Source organism: Leuresthes tenuis, unplaced genomic scaffold (genome assembly GCF_036924035.1).
Source record: "Leuresthes tenuis unplaced genomic scaffold, fLeuTen1.0.hap1 SCAF_5, whole genome shotgun sequence".
Taxonomy (NCBI): Eukaryota; Metazoa; Chordata; class Actinopteri; order Atheriniformes; family Atherinopsidae; genus Leuresthes; species Leuresthes tenuis.
This window is the reverse complement of record NW_027325359.1, coordinates 2,674,076-2,699,740: the sequence shown is the minus strand read 5'-3', so window position 1 is coordinate 2,699,740 and position 25,665 is coordinate 2,674,076. Positions and strand designations below refer to the sequence as shown.

The window sequence follows — 25,665 nt, the reverse complement described above, 5'->3', positions numbered from 1 at the left end:
TGTGGTGGTATTGTGCTTGTTTTCTTCCTGCAGATGGCGCTGTGGAACAGTTAAATTTCAGTGGATGCAGTGATCTCAGCTGGAATGCGATGCAGAGGCTGTTAGAGAAAACTTGGAACTTTTGACTTCATCAGGTCACACAAAGCATGATATCAACAAACGCTAATGCATTTATGGTATCATTTGGAACTCAAAGAGCCAATGAATAGGGAGCAGGAATGAGCTATACCTTTATATTAGCCTTCAGTTAGTACAGTGGAACCAGGAATTTGGGGTTTTCTGGTTGTGTTTCAAATTAAACTTTCAACGTCCCTTTAAAACTGTGACGCAACAACTTTTTATCCCAAAAACATCCCAGTGAACTGTATAGATTAAGGGAAAATCTTCTTTGCTTAATATTTTCAGATTATGAGACAACTGTCCCTTAAGTATTACAAAACTGAGATTTTCTCTGGGCCATGTGGTGATTATTTTGTGGGTTTTTTTGCTGTTACATGAGTCTGTTGAATCAAGCCACTTCTTTGTGGTGGGGTTTCTTCTCTGTGTTGTCGTTTTAATCTCTTACTGTTCATTTAGTCTCTTTGTATTACATTTGCATGTCTTTAAAGAAATTACGTTGTTTTATGAACATGTAACGTTTCTTCTCTTTTTTGCCTTTCTTTTGCACCTCTTTTCCATCGTTGCGTCTTTAGTCCCTTCGAAATATTCACAGTGACTTCAGTCATAGGCGCATGGGCGTCAGTAACTGTTCCTGCGCATGAACTGTTTTCATTATAAGTATAGTGGGGGGAGACGATTCGGTTTAATTTTGTCCCAGCAGCGACCTTCTCTGGATTTAAAATAAAAAAACCATTTGGGAGCGTGTGTGTCAGTCCACTGGTGTCCACTAGCTGAGGACGAGCAGGTCCCTCCCTCCTTCCTCTCCTCTCCTCTCCTCTCCGTCCAGCTGCTGTGCTGCAGTCGGCCGGCCCTGTCGGCTTCGGAGCGTGCTGAGAGTTCTGGGAGAGCAACCGTGGAGCTGAGAGCTAGCAATAGGGGGGGCGGGGGGGTTCGTGTGTGCGTGTCCCAATCTGGAAACCACTTCCAGAAAGCACACATACTTACGACAGAAGTCGACGTCCATGCCATTTGGCCGGGCTGTTGGCAGTACTTCTGTGAAAGCCGCTCCGGAGACCCTCAAACTTGAAAGATTGTTTTTTCTTCTTCTGTGGTAGCAGCGGCGGTGCTGTTGCTCCGTGCCGACTGCTCAGATAGTTGAGGAGAGTCATTGGTTGGAGCAGGATTGCGCATTGGCCCTGCTGTGTATCCACCTTGTATCCAGAGGGAACGGGAACAATGAAATAGTAAACGTTCTCCCTCTTGCTCCAAGTCTTGTTGCAGAGTTAAATCCTGTTAATCGGTCGATGTGTGTCGCGCTTCTTCGTCATCTGGCGTTCATTTCGACCGTTTTTGGGATGCGTCCGCTGCTGTAGGATCCCGCTTGTTGACAAACACTTTCTGCAAGAAGTTTACAACGAGCTTCGGGCACAGGAAGACAGAAAATGTCCACGCCGAGGTTCAAAAAGGATAAAGAGATAATCGTGGAGTACGAGAGCCAAGTAAAAGGTAAGGACGGGAGAAGTGTGTCGCTGGGGTTTGTTGGGCTTGTTGGAACTGCTGGGAGCGCCGAGAAAAGATTAAATGGGACCAAGCTAGTTCATCTCAACCTGTATATGAGTCATAGCCGGCGATGGCTGTGCGTTGGACTAAAAAAGTTGTTAAAATATGACCTCCTATTGGCATACACTGCAAGGCAAACAAGCACACGGTATGCAAATAATAAGGACCTTTGAAACGCTGATCCGGTCAGTTGAGTTGCAGTTATATCAAACTTCTAAGCATGATTTGCTCAATAAAATATTTAATTGTCAATTTCGTTGTCGTTGTTTTTAAGCTAGTGAAAGTGCTCATCAGATTTGTCTAAGGTCCAAAGAAGAGATCCCAATCTATCAAATACTTCTGCCAACATGTTGATGTCCAGTGTTAAATCAAATAAACGACTAAAGCAAAGGCCGTCTTTTGTATTCAGGCTATGTTGATGTGTTGAGCAACCTGTTACTATTAGGTGTCTGAGCTTTTCTCCATCTGACACAGCTGACGTGAGATTTTAGTGACAGGATTGTTACCACAGCATCACAGCAAGATTACGTAAGTGAAGAGGGAACAAGCACAAGTTCTGGCAGCTCACATGCATCTAAACTCAGCATCTTGCTCAGGGACACTTAAGAAGAGCCAGTGGCTTGCGCTCGGGTCCCTCTCTCTATTCTATACCCTGTGTGTATCCTGTTTAATGTCACAGGCGGACACTCACTTTTTAAGCATAAATCTGCTTCGTGCACTGATTTAGGGAGGGGATTTAGAGATGTGCAAGACACTGCAATGATGCCACCCTAACTTATCCAGTCTGCCTCAAGTCCTCTGTGCATGCAGAGCAGAGGTGGTTTAGTCCCAGACAGACACACACACAGGAAAGAGGCAGTTGCTGCTCCAGAGTAACCATGGGGATTTGGCCCCTGGCCAACCAGCTCTGTTCTTCAGTGCCCTTAGTATGCTCAAATACCACCTATTCACATCCGTGTTTCCAACCTTAAAGAGGGGAGGTTAGCAGAGGTTGGTGGGGTTTTAAGGAGGGGGCTTGTGAAAAGAAGGGACCAGTGCTGCATGAGGAATTACAAGATTACGTGTGGCTGAGCACAAGCTCTCATTTTACAAGGAATGTTCTTTCTTTTCCCAGTGAGCATGACTCAGGGCTTTCAACCTATAATGGATGATGATGCTCCATCATGGGGGGTGCTGAATGAGACATGAAGTAGGCTCCAATTTGCCATGCAGAACCCAGAGGGATGATACAAAGCAACCTGATGCTGAGAATGGCTGTTGCTTGATAGGATAGCTGGGACTTTAGTAGAGCTGTGTTAATGCATTTTATTGAGGATGCAGAATTCGACTGTAAGGGAGTTGACATCACAGGCAGTCCCCCGCTGTTTGCATCAAACACTCTACATATTATGGGTTGTAAATAACCTGCAGGCATTTTATGTGAGAGTTGCTCTATTTCTCATCATTCAAATATATGTTTAGGCTGAAAAGGTTTTGAGGAAAGTATTGCAAATGTTAATCTTAAGTGTGATTAACTGCAGAGAAACATGAGGTCATTTTACTGAATAACTGAATAATCTCTCCAGTTCCTTTTGAGTTATGTTTGTTTGTAGGTCAGTGAACTCTTAATGCAAACCCTGTTTGTTTTGGAATGCTAGCTGCCAGACTCATTAGGAAAACATGCGGGGCATTATTTGCATGCAGTCAATAAGTTCTGTGTTTTCATCAGCTCCTGATATTGCAGTTATAAAGCTTTTTATGAGTGGAGTTTGTGGTGATAATGCGTGGGATCACATCTGCAGTGGACAGCCAGAGGCAGATTCTGGTGAGCAGACACTGATTACTCAAGAAGTTCAACAACAAGCAGCCTGGAAAGCAGCCGGAGCCGGTGTTTGATCTTCTACCCTGCATTCCCCTTGTCTCACAGCTTAAAACTTTGTCTAATCTTCACAATATTTTGACAAATATCTGGCAGCCAGTTTTGCTTTTGTTACATAACTGCACCGATATGTAGTGAGAAGCTTTCAGTCTTGATCTTGACGGCAGGTAAACAGCACACAGTGTTTACACCAATAATTCCTGTTTTCCATGAGAAACATCACTTTTACATATGTTCTCCTTTCTGATTTTTGCTACAACAACATCGTTGTGCTAAGTGATTGCAATTCAAGTCAGGAGGTGTGATGTGCTTAATGCAGTTTCCTATGACTGTCTGAAAGCTTTTCTACCGTGGCTGACACTACTGTTCTCTGGCCGCTTGTCATTCAGCTGACATTCACTCCTTAAATACTCTCCTGCAGCCCTCTCATACTTCTCATGGATGTCATTTTGGATGTGAAGGAAAGTATTCATTAATATAGGATTTGGTTATAACAGTGGAATTTGTTGGCACTTTATTGTGGACATCAGTTGCAGTCAATTAAAGCTGTTTCGAACAAGCCAGGGGAAGGTCACGGCTGCCGTGGCTTTCTTTTTTCTCCTCAGTGGAGGTGTTGGTTTCATGTTTGTGCACTGGGAGTCGTGACTCCGATGGCAGGACGCCTTGAGCCTCTGACAGGCGTTCTCTCTCGGATCGTTATAAAGACTGGCCCTTGACCTCCCTTCATCACTGTTTGAAATCAGAGCAATGCCCCTCAGCATACTCAAAGAGAGCAGTCTGATCATGTTTGCACACTTGGAGATTAAAAGCAGAAAACTGCTCTGAGGTGATACGGTCTGATTATCTTTCAAATGAGTGGGGTGTGTCTTGTGGTTTGAGGTATAATTGGTCTATTTACATTTATTTATTTAAAGCTACATTGTTGCAGTCTAATTGCAGACAGAAATGCGCACGCACAGATGTCTGTCCATTACACGATCCAGATGTGATTGGAGCAGATCATATAGAGTCAAAACTCTTGCTAGAATTCTGTTTTTGCTGTTTTTTAAATTATTTTTAAATAATTGCAGTATGTTACCAGACTTGTATTATAAGCTAGAATGGAGAGTTTTGTCTTCTGAAACTGTCATCTTTTTATTTAGAAATATTTTTCAGTGTTTTTGTTGCTGGAAAAGAAATGCACAGTAAAGTGATGTGAAAAGTTGAGATTTTGACCTGAAAAATGTAGCTGGACGACCGTCTCTGTCCCAGTGTCCATGCACAGGGTGAGAATCGAGTCATTAACAGCATGACGGACACCGCAGAGATGTTGTCATTGAGTTACTGGAATGATAATTTTGTCAGATGACGCTGCAGTTATAAAAATCAGGCGTTCATTAGAGCAGAGCGACGGTACGGAAATGCTTTAGGCAACCATGAATGCGCCTAATGTCCGAATGCAGCTACAGATTCAATCTGCCAATCTTTAATCGCTTGGTCATTTAAAAAAAGTCCTTTTACTAATAGATTGATAAGAGAGACGAATGAAAACTAGAGCAGCTGTCAGATTTCCATGTCATGCTCCTTTGCTTCTCTGGTGTTGTAAGAGTTCGAGCTAGTTGTGGGTTCAGAGGTGTGAGAGCGATTTGAAGCTAGCTGTCATGATAATGTCGTTTTTGTGATGTGACATTTTGTCCCATTCACACCTCGCAGGAGTCCTGTGATGGAGTGCATCTCTGTCAATTTGCAATCTTCAAACTACACACTTCCCTCTAAATGTCTGCCTTCCCTCGCTGACCTCTGCTCATTAATCATCATAAACAGTTTCTCATAAACAGATGTTGCCATTTTTGCCACTACAACAAGCTTTTTTTCAGTTAAATTGCAACTATTTCTCCAGGGTGGAACCTGGTGGAGCTGTGATGCTCCATTCGAGCTGGCATCTCAAAGTGTTGATGGAGGTTAGAGCTTGAAAGACTAATGGAATTCTAACGCCTTCTGGAGCACTGCTTCACGTCCATTCACACACTTGCCATCTGTTTTTACTGCCCACTCCTTTTCTAACTGTTTGTGGGTCTGTGCTGTGCTTCCATGCGGCGGTATAGCACGGGGTGTGGCGTTTATCTATGAGTGTGCCTTTGCATGGCTGGGTGAATTGTTATTGACAGCACCATCTGTGGCCCACTCACCCTTTTTGCAGTTTTAATAAACAGTGCTGAGCATAAGCAAGGCTTCACGTTCCCTGCCGTGCTTTTCATTGTAGCCACAAAGGCCACAAGGACATCACTGCAGCCCCCAACCCTTAGCATCCCTGTATCCATGTCCCTGTATCCCCAAAAACAAACAAACAAACAAGAAGTCTGGTGTATTGTTTCCAGTTGTACCCAGCACTGGCTGATTCATTTTCCTCCCAGAGAGGATCAAACCCAACCCACAGCAGCGTGAACTCGACTGTAGCGGTCCAGACTGTGAATGAATCATGCATGGCTTCAAAAGTGAAGTTTTCAGCTAAATTGTTGCACTTGCCACGTTCTGCTGCTCTTTTCTCCCCCACTCTGTTGGTAATGCTGAGGCATAGAGAAGGATCTCTGTTGGGTGCATGTTAATGAGCTGGATGAGATTCACTGTGTAGCTGTACTACATTAGCTAATAGGAAGCTCAGGGTGTAAATAGAATTGGGCCGCGCTTAAGGACAGTAATAAAAAATCTGAGGGGCAAAAGTGAAATGAGAGGGAGGTTGAAAGGGGATTTGGGAAGAATTCGGCTTTCTTTCGGGACAGTTTTAATTCCTTTGAAGCACTACTGTGGCCCAGATGGACAGACAGCAAGGCAGACAGGCACAGTTTGACCATCAGGCCATGCTGCTGCAAGCCTCCAAGTAGGACTGGATTAGGAGGAAAGCGATTGGGGGATGGGAGAGGATGGCAGGAGGTCAGTCAGGAACAAGTGAACATGGATATGCTCTGACTTGTTTTAGTCTGTGACTGTGTGTGTTCAGACAATTTTGCCAGATTTAAGTCGTTAATGTAGTTTGTGGAAGTTAAAGTGTTTGAAGCTGAGTGCAAACTTTCTCCAAAGGAAGTCTTTTGCTCATTCTTGCTTCCTGCATTCACTTTTTTCTTTGTCAAATGTTTGACTGACCATATTGAATCTATTAATTAGCTGGTTTTCCGTCAGGCACAGGTACTTCTGAATCTTCTAGCAACTGCAGCTGAGTGTTGTGGGTATCTTCCACTCATCCTTTTATCAAAACAATTACATAGCCTGCTAAGTGAAATTTGAATAATATAATCAAGGTTTTTCTCATAGATCTTTGTTACTGTTACACACTGTAACTTCAAGTCAAACCTACTCATCTTAGGTGTGTAATCGTAAGTAGAGCTACACAATATATGGAAAAATCTATTTTATTGCAATATTATCAAGCACAATATTAAAATCATAAAGCCAGATGTGTTAATGAGGGCGACATTAATTTATATCATTGTTAAAATCGGGAGACTTTAGTAGCACGAGTCAGCATTTGGAGGCGAGCATGAGCATCCTGTAGCTGCCTTGACTGGCATTGTTAACAGCAAGCAAGAGACCTTTTCTCACTTAGATGTGAGCAAGTTGCACTTGTTTGATAATTGATGTGATCCTTACGGCAAGCACACCTTCTAAATGAACAGGATGAGGCTCCGTGAGGAACTACAGCAGAGTTTGCATGTTCTCCCCGTGTATGCATGGGCCCTGCGGCTTCCTCCCACTGTCCCAAAAGAACATGCATGTCAGGTTAATTGGTGACTCTACATTGTGCGCGTGTGAGCGTGGATGGTTGTCTGTGTGGCCCTGTGAGGGACCGGCGACCTGTCCAGGGTGTACCCTGCTTCTCGAAGCTGAAACATTAAAACATTTTCCTTCAGTTCAAATGTGATTGATTTTCATGTCTACATGCTGCTTTCTGTGATGCTACAGATCTGAACTTGATTTACAGCAAACTTAATGCAAAACTTTGAAAAGAAGAGATTGTGAAGCTGTTTTTTCAAACTGCCCTTTTAGAGACCACCTATTAAATCATTTTTAACTATTTGTTGATGATGATCAGGGATTGACCAATTAGACCTTTTTTCAGGAGTATCTATGGGGTTAGACAAAAAAAATACTAAACAAAAGGAAACGGTGAGTGTGATAAATGGAAGGCAAAAATGTAGCATTCATTGTGTAAGTTTTGACATTTTTCCTAAACAGTTCTTCCCTTCACCCGCTGTCAAAGCCTGTCTTTCCTGTGCACCCTTAACACAGACAAAGAGAAGTTTAATTTACTTATCTCACAGCTCCTCCTTGTCCCCTCCCCCATTTTCTTTTATTTGGCCTTAACCTCATGACCTGGGGAAGCAGCCATTGAGCCTGCTGCCCACCTAATCAATAGCCAAAGACCACCTCTTAAGGCACAACTGCCAGAAGGAGATATTTGGGCATGTGGGGGTAGTTTTAAAGAAGAAAAAAAACAATGGTGTGTAAAATGTCATCTACAGTCTCCTTTGGATCTGTTGGTCTGATTGAATATAGCTTAAAGTCAAGAAGCCAACTCCATTTTGTATTTCAAAATGCTGCGTAATGGAGTCTTTCTGCTGCTGTGGACACCACAAAATGTCTACACCGTTTGATGTGGTCACCCCTCTCACTGCCTATATTTTCCTCAGTGGGCTCGGTTTTAGTCATTTTTAGTAATGCTTAGTGTAATGCAGAGTGCTAGAAAGAGTTTCCCATGGTCTCAGCTCTCAACTTATCAGCTGCACAATAAAGGCCCATTGTCAGTTGCAGCAGGCGGCGGTCCGAACTGAGTGCACAGCAGTCAGGGCTGCTGTGTGATCAGCCCCAGGCAGGTCTTGTAAGCTCCAGTCTGAACTCTTCGTCACCCTAACTTTAGATGGAAACAGAAGCCACAACTATGGCTCCAGCCACAGATATATGCAGTGCTTTAAAAAAAAAAAAAAAAAAAAAAGAAGCATATAATAAAGCCATTTACGGATAAAGATCTCTCTTGCCCCTTGTGACGGTGTTGTCGGTGGTCACATGAAGAAAGATTTTCAAAGCTTCCAATTGAGTTTCTTCATAGACGCCATCTAAAGTGAGATAATACAATAAACTTAAAGTGATGATAGATGGACATGAATTTATATTAATAGTTCTCTTTTATCCTTTTTTGACAGTTCTGAAGCTTTTTCTTCCTATGAAAAGTCTCCTTGATTCTCTCCAGCATTGGTCAGCTTTTTCCATAAATACTACAATTATTCTATTGTCATGAGGCCTCACGTCATGCGGTTATTATGCAATAAGTGAAATAAACATTTCTCTGTAGCTTCTTCTTGCCTGCAGTTTACAGTCAAATGGAAGAGAAGACTCCAGGCTCAGCTCAGCTGTGCAGGATGGAGGCTTTACCCAGCGGTTTTTACACAGATGAAAGAACACCACTGTTACGACTACGCAAAATGAATGAGATCTTTTCAAATAATCAACATTAAATGACAATGAAATTATTGTGGCCGGCCTAGGATGCATCGGGTATCGAGACTTGCCCTTTTTTCTCTCACCAGCCCTCAGCTGGCAGCTTTCTGTCTGAGGACAACCTAATCTGTTGATCAGCAAACCACTAACCTCTGCTCTGACCTGAAAAACTAGAGTCTCAGCCGTGCCAGCTCTTTTGCACGGTGCCTGTCTTGTAGTCTGCAGGGGTCTGCAGGGGTTGTGGACTCCTAGTGGCCATATGACTAACGCTGTATTTTGAAACTGACAAACCTAATTATAGAAGTTATGGGAACCTTTTTTTTAAACCATATTGTTCCAGGAAGTAGCAGGAACTAAACAAGAAACTGCTTTGTCATTTGTGCTGTCCTGTTTGTTTCCACCACATCCAAAGAACTGCAAAGGTCAGGGATATCTTTGGGATAACCTGTTTAAAGGAAAATGAAAGAATTTTAAAAGTATGTATATTTTTTAGTCATTGGGAAACTACTCTGATGTTTGGATACATGTAAGAACAAATCCTTAAACATTTGTATTTGTCCTAATGAAAAAATGAGAAAAGTCTGTTTCTTTTATCAGTTGCTTGGGTTCATAGCTGCCGGCTGTTCATTAAGCTGTACACAAGTTTTGTGTTACACCAGTCAGCAACATTTAGATTTACTTTACTGCTAAAAATCCCAGAGTTTCAGCTCTTGGCAGCATCGGGGTGTTTTTGCCAACTGGAACCATGGAAAAGCAACTCGAAACCTGGGTCAAAATGCAAGTTAAGTACCTGAAATAACTGCTTGTTCCGATTAAGCTTGAAACTAATCTTTCACACTACTGAGCTATTAAAGCTCTCTAATTGCAGTTGTTTTAATGATGCTTATATGAGAATATCCCCTGACGGAGCGCAGAACTGTCGGTAGCTATTCCTGTTATTTTGGAAGACTCTGCTATGCCATTTCTTTTTCTGGTTGATTTTTTTTTTAGGTTAGGATGAAATGGAGCACGTTGCTGTCTGGTAGAAGTCCCCGCAGATTCCTGACAGCCCATGTTATTATAGTTTAATAAGAGCGGGGTGAGCTGCAAAGCAAAGTTAGTTTTTTAGATCAGGCTGGTCTGGAAGTGGAACAAGCGTCATACTGTCCTGACCCGTTCTGTTTCTCATAGTGGAGCAAATTCCACAGAATAAGCTTTAAATCTCCATACTTATAGATAGTGATCAGCTGATGGAGCACAATGACAGAAGTAGCTGAAGCAAACATGGCTGGGAAATAAGATCAGTGTGTTTGTGTGTGTTTCTATATGTCTGCATAAATTTGCTCCGTCAGCTGCTCAGCATGCACACCCACACTGTGGACATGGCTCATATGTCTTACTTTTTAATCAGGCAGTGTGGAGGAAGCGCTCTTCTGCCCTGGGGCCATGTGATTTGTCCTGGTTAATGGCGTGTCAGAGGGATGCGGTGCATAGTAACCTGGCTGGGTGTGTGGCACATGTTTGGCCGGACTGTCATCTCTTACATGTGAAAAGGGTGGCCTCCATCTTCCGGCACTGTGGGAGATAGAAAAGAGAAAGCCCCAGTCCTGCTTGCTCTAGTGTAGAAAAACAAAGAGCAGTGAAAGCTGATCTGTCTCTTCTTTTGTTCTCTCACTCTCTTTGTCCCTTGCTGTGGCTCTCTGAGCAGCTGCCCTAAGGTCCATCACATTCACTGGTTGTTCTCAGATCAGGGCTCGTGTGCTAATCCTAAAGCATTGGGTGGCTCCTGTTGGTGTTGCCTCCTGCAGGCTAAACTGGCATTTGGTTTCACCTGTCCAGACATGTCAATGTTTCTTTCACACAGGAAAATAACAAAGGCTTTTAATTAGATATTCTGACGGACATTTTTTAGTGGAAGACATGTCATCTCAGCGCCTGAGAGCTAGACTGAGAGCCCGCTCTCAGAGTCAACCACTGCCACTTAGAAAAGTTGCAGTGGACTGACAGTTAAAGCCCGCCTGAGGGTGAGTTTCAGGAGATAAGAGCACGTAACTCTCTCACTTCCTCCATATTGGCCTCCACTATAATTATGTGGTCTTTGCAAGGCCTCCTCATTTGCTCGTCTTCACCTCTATTGCTATATGTTGGAGCTGATCACGTTAGCCTGTCTTGGCCTTCAGTGCCCTGTGGGGTGGAGGTCAATGAGGATTTCCTCCTTCTTCACAGCTTGGCTTTCACTGCCAGATACCTTGGAGCAAATCGGTCCTTGCTGGCCGTGACTGGGACCGTGACAAGATAACTGATTGGTCCTCAGGCTACAGTTTGGCACTCTGTGAGGAGGTTCCGGTTGAACCCTGAGCGAGGAGAAAGATTAAGATGTGATTTGACAATCGAGGGCACATATTTTGGAATTAGTGATGTGCACATGCACAAAACTGTTTTGCTACAACACCATTTCCAACATTAGTGTCATTTATGTTATCAGATGTTCAGACATGAGATGTTTGGCCATGAAATAATTAAGATTTGACCGGATGTTGAGACAACATTAAGTCACATATTTAGGTTCCTTTTTAGAGGAACATTAGTATAAGAACATCTTAAACTTCGGCCTTATAGTGTCTCTAAGACAATGACAAAGGCATAACCAGTTTTTCCTTGAATAATGGAACGGGTACAAGTGAGAATTTTTCTGCTCACTTTTCAGTGTTTTGTCTTCAGTCTCTTCTCACCCGTCTATTTTGATTCCTTTGCCAGGAAAGGATTTCTCAAGTTTGTATTTTGGTTTGGGAAGAAGCAAGTGGAGGAGATATTTGTCTGTGCCCCACTTTAAACATCCAAACTCAACTGCAATGCAGAGAACTTTCTCAGGCAAGGCAGCCTCATTATTATGCCCTAGCAGTGCGACTTTGGCCTAACAGATTTTGTTGCATCAGGCTCGGAGCAAATAATTTGAAACCTCTGGTATAGCATTAAATTACCGCTCTCCTTTAGTGTTTGCTTTGAGCTGTCAGGTTGGTTAGTTACTGCTTAAGAGACATGAGGCTCTACAAAATATTTTACTCAATTCTGGGAATGTTTGTAACTTGCATGATGATAAATTGATAATGATTGTAGGCTTAAGTTGGACCTTTTACTTCTGCACTCTGATGATTCATTCACAGCCCTTAAATAGCCATTAAAAATACATGTGTGCATTTTTGGATGAAACTGGAAAAGTGTATAATATCAGCATAATTATAACTCTGTGATTTTTGATGAAGCTTTTGCTTTGAAGTTTGGCTCTTGGCAAAATTCCTAATGCAGTTTCCTGTGGCTGCAGGAAAATACATCTACAAATGGCATGCTGGTGGGAACTGGCTTCAGTTTAAATTTTAGTTACTTTCTTGGATTTCCATTTTGTCATCACTAACATGAATAACTTTAATGTCTTGAAATGAAACAAAACGACTTTGTGTTTTATGTCGCTATGTAAATTTGGGGCCTTGGCTTGTGATATCATTGTTTAAATCGGTGAGATCATTTGGCTTTGAGAGCAAGGGAACTTTGTAGCAGATGTGGATGTAAAATGAATCTCCTCTCAGCTTAAAGTCAAGCTCTTAGGCAAAGACCCCCCTCATCCTCCACCTGCCCTTAATTCTCTACCCTCAATCTTCAATCCTAGTTTTAGCGCAACCATCCATGCACCATCCATCCATCACTCTAACAGTCAGCCTGCCCAGCTTAGCCCCAAACCGATGCCCTCAATCTTTAGCTTGAGACCAGCCAAACTGAAGGCCAGGGTCACATTGATGCTCTTGATGATTTCTTGAGCTGTTGAACCAGCAATTCGGACGACTATAGAAGTTGACTGTGTAGAGGCTGGGTAATGTTTGGAATGAAAAACTAGTCATGCGTCCACACTTATCACAGTGTTCTTGAAATCTACACCTATGGACAATTCAGTACTGTATTTCTTGACCAGACTGTGCATGTTGCAGTACTTATTTCAACAGCTGTTGATAACATTTGCATCTGTTGCACATTTACAGGGCTTCTGCGTTAATGTATGCAGTCAAACACAGCACAAATAAACCTAGAGTGCACTTATAAAGACCAGACAAATGTCGTGTACAGCTCAACATTGCAATTCTAGTAATGCAATGAGTATATTTTCCTTTGTTGAAGCATTGTGACTTCAGTGTCACATTTAAAGATACTCTTAAGAGAGTGAGATAGATAAACAGAAAGCAACATCATTTGACTCAATTGGCTTTTGGGACTTTGGCTCCAAAGCTACCATTCTCCCCATGGCATGTCAGCTGTTGAGGTTTATCTGGTGTTTGATTTACCTCCTGTGTGCTGGGATGACCATGTAGCCTGTAACACAAGTAACCTCAGTGGGAATTGATGTAGAAGTCCAACATTTTTAGTTGTTTTCAGAAGATGGTGTTACCTGTAAACGGGTCCAGCGTACTGAAGCAGACTCAGGTCTTCAGTTTGATCATTAAAAAAGCAGACGTCTCTAACCCTTAGATGCGCCTGAGTTTTTATGTTTTCTTTAGATCTTCTCACTTGACTATCTGTGGAAGGTTGCTTCAGTATAATCTCAGTAACAAAATGTCTTTGCACTTGGACATCTGAAACACTGAATGTACTGAATCTTCGTGCTGGAGATAAATCTCCACTTTCAAGAGAACAGGACGTATTCACACGAGGATAAAATGCTCTTTGTGGATTATTTAAGCTGTCACTGCTGTGAGTGGCAGGTTGGAAAAAAAACTCAACATTTTTTCTCTGAGGTGTTTGTATGAAGTTTGCGCCACTTGTGCTTTCATAGTTTTCTGTTTCTCTTTTTCTGGTGTGGGTTTGCACATGGGAGTGCTTTTCCTGTTTACATTGCACCTCTTTACTTGACGGCAGATGGTTTTGCATTTATCTTGTTCATTATAATGTCCTTTCACATTCAATTATAAGGCCTTCAGTCTGGCTGAAGAAGGTGGCCTTGTGGCTAACCTTGTTGTGACATAGTTGTTGTGGGAATGTATGTGTGCGGCAACTTTTTTTCTCTAGCTTCAGCTGTCAGGAGCATGCTGACAGAGGTAACTAGATTACTTATAAAGTGTTGAGATAGGCACAGGCTCCAGCTTAGGTCCTGTCCACTATGTTCACTGCCTCAGAAATAAAAACAGTTCCTCAGTTGAGTCAAAGTTATGATGTTGTCTTTTTGTCCCACCCTGTCTCTGCAGAATTGCTTCTTGCAATAGAAGTAATGTCCATCAGCTGGAATGGAGCATTAAGGACTCTACTTATATATTAACTTCCTTTAACTGCTAAACTAAATGCTTTTTTGATATTAAGTTTATATGAGATTATTGTATTAAATACTGCGTTTTTTGCAGTATTCCTGCTCCTGTAGAAATTAATTTGTATTATCAAGCGATTGATTAATGAACATCATTATGTGATTAGTGAATATGTATTTAAAACAATTAGCCACAACAGTGAAACCACTTGAATGTGAAATGATTATGAACTACTATATAATTACAGTTTAATCTGTTATACTGTGGGAATTAGGCAGTAACTAAACCGTACGTTCTTGAAGTAAATCCTGTTTGATGTGCCAACAGTGGGACATCTCTGAAATTGTAGGTCTTGTGCAGTTAGCACCTTCCAAAAGTAGGAAGGACAACTGGCTATCAGGTGACAGGGTCATGGCCACCTAAGGCTAATTCAGGCAAGGGGGGAGCAAAGGTTGGCCTCTGTGTTCTGGCCCCACACAAGAACTCCTGAAAACCCCGAATGGAACACACTGTCCATCATAACATGTTTCAAATTGGGCTGAATAGAAGAGCCAGACTGACACCTTTCCACAGTAAGAAGTGTCTACTGTGGGCTTGGTAAAGAAATAACAAGTGGACCAATGAAAAATGTGGTCTCTTCTGACAAATTGTGTTTTCTTATGTACCTTGTGGATAGTCAGTAACTTGACAACCCACAGAACTATCCATCTAGTAGTTCTCGACAGAAGCTGTTTGAAAAAAGGAAGCATCTGCCTCTCCGAGTCAGAAGCAAACCCCAACCAGTCAGATTAACCGAACAGAACCAGCCAGTGAATATGATGAGGCCTTGTTGATTGTTACCACACATAAAACCTGCCCATAGCTACTAGTACAGGATGCTGATTGGTCCCAAAATGTTGTGGTTTGGCCACAGAAGGGATATCTTGGAGCCTGGCATCGTGGGTTCTATCCTGATTGTGTACTCACATTTTTTACATGAATTCAGCTGCTTCATGGGATGAAGACAATCAGGCAGAGGCAGTGGGGGGATATACCAACACTACCCCACTTTAGGTTTGAAGTCATGACCTGTAAATGCCTTTAGATCAAATCACCAGTAATATAATCAAGCGGAAAGATTGAAAAGATGACAGATGGGCATATACAGACAAAGAAGCAGAGATAAATGGCCCATGGATACAGAGCACATTGTTACACAAACATTAACACATCTATTGACATTCTCTCGACTGGCACACAAGGATGCCCTGTGCTACTTAGAATTTCATTAAAGACATTACCCTAGTAATCAATACCGCCTGTGTGTACACACAGTAGGGTTTGTAAAGATATTTTTAGAAAAGACTGAATGGGTATGTGTGTGGGTGGGGGTGTGTAGAACATCCACATAAGTACAAACTTTTATTTGTCCTCTGTCTCAGCCAGCTGCTTCCTTGGAGATAAGACAAGTTATCCATCGTCTTGGACCTTAAAATAAGTCTTTTGTCCACTGGAAGAGCTTAGTGGGACACTAGAGCTGCTAAGTTTGAAAGTCATCTTCATATAATCCATGTGTGTGTTGTTTTTCTCCTCTGGAGCTAATTGAAAAGGATGTGTGGCTTAAATTGATTAAATTGATTTAATCTTTCATTCAAGAAGCCATAGCTTTGAAGGAGGAGATAAGCGTGATGACAAACGAAGACCAAACAAAAAAGTATACTAAAGAGTAATCCTCGGATTTGCACGTGAGCTAAAAGAGAGCAACAGATGGAAGTCTTTGTGTACAATCAAGAAAAGACTGCATTGTTTCTTGTGGGTGAACGTTAACATGTGCAGTCCTGGTAACGCTCTATTGAGCTCTTTAGCACAGATTCTTGCTCATGGAAAACTTCCCTACATGTCTTTTTTTGTTAGTTTGCATTGTTGTTATACAGAATGTTAATGTCTCCCCAACAGAAAAGTAGCATCAAATGTTTATTCCGTCTTAGAGTTAATCTTATTGGAATTTCGAACAGTGCTTGAAGCATTCCCAACAAATCGTACAAGTCTTCTCTCTGTCTGAGAGCTTTAAAAGCCCTCAGCTGTCCTTGGCAGCACTTTCTCAACTAATAATCAGCCTCATTCCACTCCTGCTTTGCTTCCCCTCTCTGTTTCTCTTGCTCCTTCTCTCCTCCCTGTGGGATAGCATGTCCTTCCCTTTGGAATTACAGGGCTGGTCTTGAATAGTAGGGTTGTTCCTCTGCTGCCCCTCCAACTCCTCTGCAGGCTCAACCCAATCAAAGACTCCGAAACCACGCGTCCTGCAAGGTGCTATTTTCTGTGGTATGGTGACACATGGTCAGTGACAAGAAGGGAAACGCAAGATGAGAAGATGATGCACTTCTTTGCTGTTTAGTGGATACTGTTCAAATCTTAAACAAATCCCAAACGAATGGCCCTTTCTTTCTTTCTTTTTTGGGATTTTTCTCATGCTACGCCCCTCTTCTTTCTTCCTGTAAAATGAACATAAGAGCCATTACATTATGACCACCTGCAGACTTTTGAGTCAGTCCTCTTGTCCTTTTGGCCCTATGAGTGTTCGGGGGAGTCTTTGGGGCATGCTTGCCACAGATGCCATCGGATGGAGCCAGGGTCTTTTTTGTGTTCTCTGAGCCCTAAGCAGTTTTTGTGAGTGCCTTTGCTGCCCTTCTGGGGGAGGATGCTACTGTAGGGGAGTCGCTGTTAAGGTAGGTGGCATGTGTCAAAGTAAAATCCATGTGAATTCCAGCTGGTTAAAAGATGGACAATGCTACTCACTCCATTGGTGGTCATAATGTTTTGGCACGGTCTTTTAGGGCTTTTTTATAAGACATGCTGTCCATTACAGAAAGATATGTGTGTGTGTGTATATGCACTGTATTAGAAAGCTAAACTGATGCATACCGCCATACTTTGCCATACTTCACCATACTTCTTTACACACCTAGTGAACCATTATGTGAACTGGGTACGGATATCAAATGACTGTTTTCAGAAAAATGATGATGCTCCTGCTGTTGACTGTCTGAAATGCGTAGGAGTTTCCAAAGCTATCAGACTATCTACCATACAGTTTGGTGAGGCCATGTCATCAGGCTTCTATGTTCATTTAGTTTAGCTCCTTGGTTTATCACCAAGACTCAAAGAGTTTCCACCTTGGAATATGCTGTCCATTTTGTTTTGTGTCTCGAGTTGCATTTCTGTATTTTTGAATGTTGGTTTGTTCCCAGATTTCAATTTTTTCCTGTATTTGACATCATTTTGCAGCATATAGTCTCCCACCCCCATCTTTTCTTGTAATCATCAAAAACAAATTAACCTAATAACATCTCGTCTTCTCGGTGGTATTTGTTTTCATTAGGTTGAAAGGGAAGCTATTTGAGCATGAGGACGAAGATGAAAAACAGAAAATCACCCCCGGGTCTGTTTCCCCTTCCTCTCCTGTGCTTGTTTTAAGAATTAATTTACGAGCAGTCCTCAAAAATTACATTAAGGGCCTCAAGCTTTCTAAATGGCCTGAGGTGACATATGGAGGTTTACTGAAAGAGAAACTTCTGTGTAAATGTTACCAATCTCTGGAGTTGAGGTGTCGTTCTAACCTGAACACGGCCCAGCACACAGTAATGAATCCTGTACGCTCTTAGTTTCTCGCATGGCAACAATTTATGTCACAATTTAGACTCAAAACAAAATAATCAATTTTCCAATTTAGATTTTTATAAACACACTATTAAAACTAAAATCCTTGAATCTGTTTTTATTCCATTTTCTGCATCACCTGCGTTGGCAACCATTGAAAACCATTTTCACCACCAAGCCAAAATTGTACTAAACCTGAATATTTTTTTAAACAACATTGAATCGAATCAGAAATCAAATTGAATCGCAACCTTCTGAATTGGAATTGGTCACAATTTGCTCCTTTGCAAGAAACATTTTTGCATTACAGAAATTCAGAAATAGTGGACCATCTTATATTTTATCCCATGTGTTCTTGCACAAAACTGTGTAAACACTTATTTCACTAAGTCAAGAAATTTGCTACCTTGACAACAGGTAGCAACCGACCTGACTACTGCCAAACTTTCAAACCATATAGTTACCAATGAATAAATGTCCAAATAGCCAATTATTCTGTCCGAGTTCTGTTATGTTCCTGACCTTTTTCCTCTGGTTAAGCTCGGCATTTTGGTGTAGTGTTTCAGCATATATCAATGACACATTAGCTATTAGAATGCACTGCCATCTCCTCTTCCCCCTTCACTTCTCCTCTGTGTCCCGACGTTGGGAACTCATTGTTAACCCAAGCCTTCTGCAGCTCCTGTTGGCTCTGGGACACAGATCTGGTGTCCCTACCCAGCTCTGATGTCTCCTGTAGCAAAAGTCACTTTTACAAAAGGCCTTTGAAATTGGGGTTTACATAAGATGAAGGAAGGCAGATGTACAAATGCATCAGGTCAATAGACAGACGAATAAACGGAAGGCTTAGAAAGCCACCGATATAGATTCTGGGCCGAGAACAACAAAACTGTTGCCAACAGAGGCTCCCCGCCTCTCCCGGTCCAACAGGCTGAAGGGACAGTATGAGGACAAACATTCACAGAATCAGGGGGAATTTGCTTTGAGTGCAATTACTTATTAAATGCAATGTTTTAATACGTTAATGTTTGCACACCAGACATATTCCCGGTTAGATTAGTTTGTCAATCGATATGCAGCTCATTAAAAGATCACTTTGGATCTTTATCAAGCTGCTGTTTTTCTCAAATGAACATAATATAGAGTGCTTCATTTAAAGGTTTAACAAAAGGATTATTATTTTCTTTAAGTTTGAATGTAGAATTTCTATTCAAAGTTGCTGCGAGTCAGTGGGTCCTGACGAGTCCGTCCACCTCTGCCAGGCGGCACTGCCTTGTTTAAACAGTACCCCATGAGTCACCAACCAAACCCCTTCTCTTGAGCAGGCATTTTGCGATTTTGAATTTATCACAATCAAAGTCACTGTATATTTTCCTGACATACTTGGAAAACGTGTCCCAATGAGATTATCTTGTGTGTCTGGTCTTTCCGTACCTACAATGTAATAAACCACACGTGAAAGAAGCCCCACCTGCGTGTTTCCTTTCCTTCACAGCTCCTTGGGGCCCATGCAAAGGGAGTTGATTCAGTCACCTTTAAGCAACTCCTCGGTCACACAACTCCTTTGCCATTCTTTAGGTTCATCTTTAAAAATTAGTATTACTCAAGTCTCTGCTAGCATGCTGTAGTTTACCTTTGTTTGCTGCAAGGGCATGTATATATTACTGGAGATGAAAGCTTGTGCAGGTGTATCTTTCTGATGCTAAACCAACCATTCAGCTCTCTGACCACATAGTTTTCATAGTATTGTTACCCCAAACAAACATCCCAGCTGTAAGACAGGTAGGCATGCCCAGCCAAGTCTTTCACCTGAGGTTAGCTTTATTGAGAACGAGTGGCTTCCTTGACACCAGAGCTTTAGCTCCTTTATCTCTCACGTCACTAATATCCTCAAACAAAAGCACAAAGGCATACCAGATGCAAGGTGGAGTGTCATGTTTCATTTGAGAAAACACAAAACAAAAGTTAGAACTTGTCTATGTTGTATGTTCGTCAAAGTTATCGGTTAAATCCAGGCAAGTTGAGGAGCTTCGCCTGGATCGGTTTTCAGCAAACAGATTGTCTTCATATCATTAAAAAAACCAAAAGTAGTGGTCTTGGTCCCCCAGGGCAGCAGACAGAGCAGCTGGGTATTTTCTGAAGATGAATAAGACAAGTGGGCGAGATCTTGCCAAGAGAATGAAAGAGATGAATGTATTTATCACAGATTCTCCTCTCTTTGATGTTGAGCAGCAGCTTCCAGTCCGTAGCGTTGCTTGTCTACTTTGAATCTTTCTGTTTGGGAACATGGAATTTTTTTAAAGTGTCAAATGCTCATCTGTGTAGGCTTCAAAAATGTGAAGTGTTTGTAGTGTGTTCCTCTGGAGGGGGGTGGCAGAAGGGCCTTTGATTTACAGGATTCTCTCCAAACATCAGGCTTGATCATACCAGCGTTTTATATCGTAACTCGCTGCATTGTGTGGATTCACTCGCAGGGGAAATGAACATTGACTCAACATTTTTGTGTTAAGTTTAAGCTTTGTGAACTCGTGTGTCACAACAATAGAAAGTAATTCTGACTTGTTTATTTATTCAGAGCCAGCTAAACCTGAAGAACATTTAAAAATGTTCCTCAGATTGGCTTCGCCACTGGGTAGAAACCCAGCCACTGACATTAAGACTGGCAACAGCCAACAAATGAGAAGTGTTTTTAGCATCTGTAACATTCTTTACATAATCTTGAAATACAGAGAAACAAATATTACTTTCTGCGATGTTTGAACAACTTTGAATTTCTATTATTTTTTCATAATCTTGCGTTAGGATTGGATATTTTTGGTGGGACATTATTTTAAGTACGCATGTATTAACACATTCACTCACAACAACAAATAATGACTCTCACACACACACACACAAGCAGAAATTCAACCACACAAATCTCAGCCAGTCCATCTAACAGACCAACACACCAGACCGGTGTCCAGATCAAACAAAACGTCTCGATGTTAACCAGCAGCTGAACACACAGCTCTGACTCTTAAAATCTGCTTTCCTCCTCCAGCACCGAGCTCCTCATTCTTTTATTTTGTTTGGATCAGAATGATGGTCCTCACTGGCCACTATAAAGTCAGACATGATTGATCTCTCTCCCGCTTGCTGTAGGCCTCTCCTCTGTGGGGGTGTTGCCTTAGCAACTGTGGCTTTTGGCTCATCTGCCTTTTAGTGGAGCTGAATGTAATTGGCAGCGATGATTACATTTCAGTTATTGAAAGTGCCCATTAGAATATGACCTCGTTGAATGGGACCGACACAGATTAAAGGGTCATTTTTTCTCTGTTAGGATCTTCTACTCCAACATGTGTTTTTTGACCTCTGGGATTTTTTGTGAACAGCACAAACAGTTAGCCTTCATGGTTGAGTTGTTTCTGTATCAGACTATAAAAAGCACATATAGGTCCCTTAACTCATTGGGTTTGCCGCAGTACCCCACAGTCTCATGTGAAAACACAACTCCTACTGCATTTCATGTGTGTTTATGGGAGTTAGCAAGTTGTGCATATTTAATAATATTTTTCTCATACAGTTGAGCTTCAGGAAAATGTTTCAGGTTTTATTTGTATAAGGAGGAAGGGAAGAGAATTTTCCTTAAGACAGAGCTGTAAAAAAAACGATCCAAACTTTGCTCTGAAATCGAACATTTAAGCACAAACTGCACCCAACCATGAGCAGGAGCGTGACGTGAAGATGAAATAAAATTCCTCAAAAACAAAACAACCCGCCCCCCCACCAAAAAAAAAAGAAAACCCAGTAGAGTTGGTTCAGCTTACAATGTTTTTAAGAAGCAGAGGCTCTTTTCCATTCTGAATGAACAGCTATTCTTTGGATCACAGTAGCCTACAGTACTTCCATTGGAAACCCGTCTGTGGTTTTGGAAACTGCCAGCATGTCAGTCAGATGTTGTAATGGGGACCACATTCTGTATTATTTTGAGATAAAATGCTTTAGCAAAGCTGGCAATATGTTGTGTGTAATTTGGCTGTGCTTGAAGTGATCTTTTTGGCAAGTCTCTACTTTATGCTGAGCTGACTATTCCTCAGGTTATCCTGTATTCCTGATGGCTTTATTTTATCTGAAGAGTTGATTTTCTGTCTTTTCTACTTATCACAGATGGAGATGTAATGACAAGAAGAGGGAGACATTGATATCAATAATGCAGTAACAGTAACACATAACAGCAACATATTCCAGCAGTCATTTCCAGGTGGAAGGCAGACAGGGTTGGAGGTCTAACAGTGTATAAAATACCACAGTATTGCAAACCTTTACTGGCTCCACTAGCCAACTCGATTCTTTACACAAGCTCTGCATCCCAAAAATACTTGTGACTTCTTTAGCTTTAGTCACTCCTCAGTGACTCACTTCTCAGGGACTAAAGTGCGCAGGGCTTTGTGTATGACACTCTGGGTCATGACTTGTTGGCCTGAGTCAAGTTGTCAAATTTAGAAACTTCTTCCTCTAAATTCTTTTAGTTTCTACACTAAGGGATTAAGATAGCTGGAGAGAATAACACATCAAACCTTGAACTGCTGAGCTGGCAGGCTCTAATGTTGGAGAAATGTAAAATGCAGGACCAAAATGTATTTTTTAATCATGCTTGTTGTGACTAATCTTGTTTTTTTTTTTTTTTTTGTCAACCTTGGCATTTGTCTTTAGGGTTGGGTGATATCTTTTTTAAAGAACTTATTCACTGAACCTGGCATGAGAAAAAAAATGTGTCAATTTGAAAGTCCAGATACCAGTTTTTCAATTTATTCAGTAACAGTTGGCCACCCCTATGCGTTTCGTCTGTTCCTCTATTTCTTAAAAATAACAGAACAGACCTTTTCCAGTGCACGTAGTAGGTGTCCTTCAAGTGATCCTATTTGGTCCAGGGCCTTGCATACCATGGCAAGTTTTATGAAGAGTCAGTCACCCTGCAGGCCCATTGTTCACATCCGTCTGCTTCTCATTAACCCTGTGGTAGGAGAAGTCAGTTAAAAGAGAGTCAGATGACGAGCTGTGGATGGATAATAGGTTCAGCGGGATAATTGTGGTGAATTTTACATCTGGGTTTACATCCAACTTACAGTGACTTGGACTGTGTTGAACACAGTGCCTTTCTCATGAATCCAACTTAATAATTCCATATTCCATTATTTAGTGTCTCTTTCATCTTTCATCTTTTTTCTCATACTGTCTTATCTGAACATGTCCTTGTTATATAGTTTGCGTTAATTCTTTCAAATCCAAGATCCTCTTGGTACTGCAGCTTTAAACACGTCGATGTTCTTTACAGACAGAAATGTAAATTCAGTGTATCATGTTCTGAAGACCAAACGTGTTCAGTAATTAGAAGTTAAACTGATAACTCCAGGTTTCCATCTGTCCATCCTGGATACCCGTTTTTCATCTGTTCATGACCATGCAGCCCCGGGTTACCATGATGAGTCATGCTTCGTCAAAATTAACAGTGAGGCCGGCACATCTTTTAGCAATTCAGTTGCTTGAATAAAGATACTTTGTGTGTAATTTTTGTCATATGGTATGCATTTCCCAGAGAAGCACCATTATGAGTGATAGCCCCACTGTAATTAAGTATGGCAGTAGGGCCTTGTTGGGTTGTCAAACCACACAAAACGTCAGAAGATTACATGCCATAGACGTTGAGCTCTTTCTGGCATGTGATCCCGCTCCATCGGTAATTGAAAGCCTGTGCTCTTTTAAAAACTGATCGGCCTTTTCGTAATTACCTTTGATGGTATTTATCCTGTCTTGTATCCAGCCTCCAGAAGAGGCACAGACAACTCCCCGAGTCCCAAAACCTAGATCTGAAGCAGATGGTGAGGCCGGGCACCCTCCTGTATCATTCCTCCCCAGGCCTCAGCTGCTATTTCAGGTGCTGCTGATGAGCCACTCTGCATGTAGAAATGCAGCCCTGGGACTGATGCGGTACAGCATGTCCCAGATAGTTGTTGAAGGAAACTGTAATCAACTAGGAAAAATGTAGAAACTCTGAGAGTTTAGAGAAATGCATTCAGCAAAGGTGACAGATACAGAGAGATTGATCCATAGAAAAGTTGAATATTGTTGGGTTCAAGAGAGAAAATCAACCATTTGCATCTCTCTGGCTCTCTGACAGCAGCAGAGTTGTTTATACTGAAGCCTAGTTTCTCTCTCAGAGGATCGACACTGTGGCTCAGTACCTGTCCTGCTTACCACACACTTTCTTTGACAATAGAACAGGCCTATCTGGCAAATCAGAAGCTCTTCTGAACTGCAACTTTGTATATATTTGTTACCATGAATGGGGCTATGGGAAGCATGCAATGTGTCCTCCAAAGGAGCACTTGGATAACATCCAACTGAGAAACAAAAGGGCTTTGGACCAAACTGTTTGCCACAAAGGCTGCAAAGCACTTTCTCATTGTCCATATCAGCGCCATGTGCTTTCTAGGCCACACTGCCTGGATGTCCATCAGTCAGCTGGATTTGTTGCTGACAACTTTATAGGCTTTGCATCAATTCTGCAAGCTACCAGTCCGGCCAGCACGTGGTTGGATATGCCTATAAATCTATGCAGCTTTGTGGATTGTTTGCTTGCTTTGTTGATGTTGAGAGAGAAATTGAAGCACAGACTTGATATTTTAACTGTGAACTTAGTGCTATGAAAGGGAGCAGAGAGCGCTTTGATGGCCCACCCCCCCTACAGATCCCCCTAATCTCATATCCCTCCAGCATTGAGGCCTCCACTTGTGTTTTCCATCAATATTACCTCAGAATGGCAGGAATGCAGTATGTAATAATCACTAAGCTTTCGTAAAACTTTGGATTTCAGGCTTTTTAAATGCATTGAAGAGCTACTGTGCCTCTGCTCGTTCTGTTTGCTTTGACAGAAACCGTCAGACACCTGACGTCGTTCTTAGCACGGCATTTACATCAAGCCTCGCTATGATCAAAAGGAGAAGCTTGATGAGGCTCGAGCACAAAAGTAACTTAGTCCCTCATTTCAAATATTTGCCTGTGGGATTAGATGACTCACTCTCTCTCGTGTAACTGTCAGATCTTAGATTATGCTCACAATAGGAAGGATAACCGTGAAAACTTTTTCTCCCTTCTATAAACTTCCAATGTCAATATGAAAAGAGAGTTAAGCTTCTTTTTTTGGAACCACCATGAAACGACTAGACAAGGGGATTGTTTTGAAACATCCGCATGTCTCCGTCTGTTTTCCGGGGTCAGTTTTTACAGCATCAACATTTATTTTCCTTTGTGTTTCCAACTTGTCTCCCACAAAGAGTTCAGAGAGTGAACATGGCTTTTGATGAGCTCATCCCCCAGAGACACTGAGCTTGGGAGATGTGGGTTTGGTTCCTGTGAACTTATTGTTAACCCATAATATTCTTCTTTGTGACAGTTTCACTTGTTTCTGTATATACATTTAACTACATATATATATATATATCTATATATATATATATATATATATATATATATATCTTAATGTGGTAGAAACCTCTCAGTTGTCGACAGCACCCGTCCTGTAGTTTCCTCTGACAGGTGGTTACCTTCTGTCATTAATTTCCTGATATGTCAACTTTGTGCTGCAGCTCCTGTGGCAAATGCTTGACTTGGAAAATGAATGATTTAATGAGTTTCCTTGTGCAGTCGAGAGTGTAATTGAGTCAAATGATCCAGTACTCCTCATTGCGTCAAAGCCACGGTAGCTTTGTTTTAATCCTCAGACCCTCTTGAGATGGA

At 41.8% G+C, this 25,665-nt stretch overlaps 1 protein-coding gene across 8 annotated transcripts in view; it reads left to right on the top strand.

Annotated features, from left to right (window-relative positions):
• The first annotated feature begins 970 nt into the window (after positions 1–970).
• Positions 971–25,665, top strand: part of srgap1a (SLIT-ROBO Rho GTPase activating protein 1a) — a 77,345-nt gene continuing 52,650 nt past the window's right edge. For 3 of the 8 annotated variants that reach the window (XM_072385442.1, XM_072385440.1, XM_072385443.1), the window contains exon 1: positions 975–1,605. In XM_072385442.1, coding sequence (XP_072241543.1) covers positions 1,542–1,605 — 64 coding nt within the window. In that variant the 5' untranslated portion in view covers positions 975–1,541. Of the gene's footprint in view, positions 1,606–25,665 lie in introns of all 8 variants that reach the window. The other 5 variants (XM_072385446.1, XM_072385445.1, XM_072385441.1 and 2 more) reach the window with 3 other exon arrangements.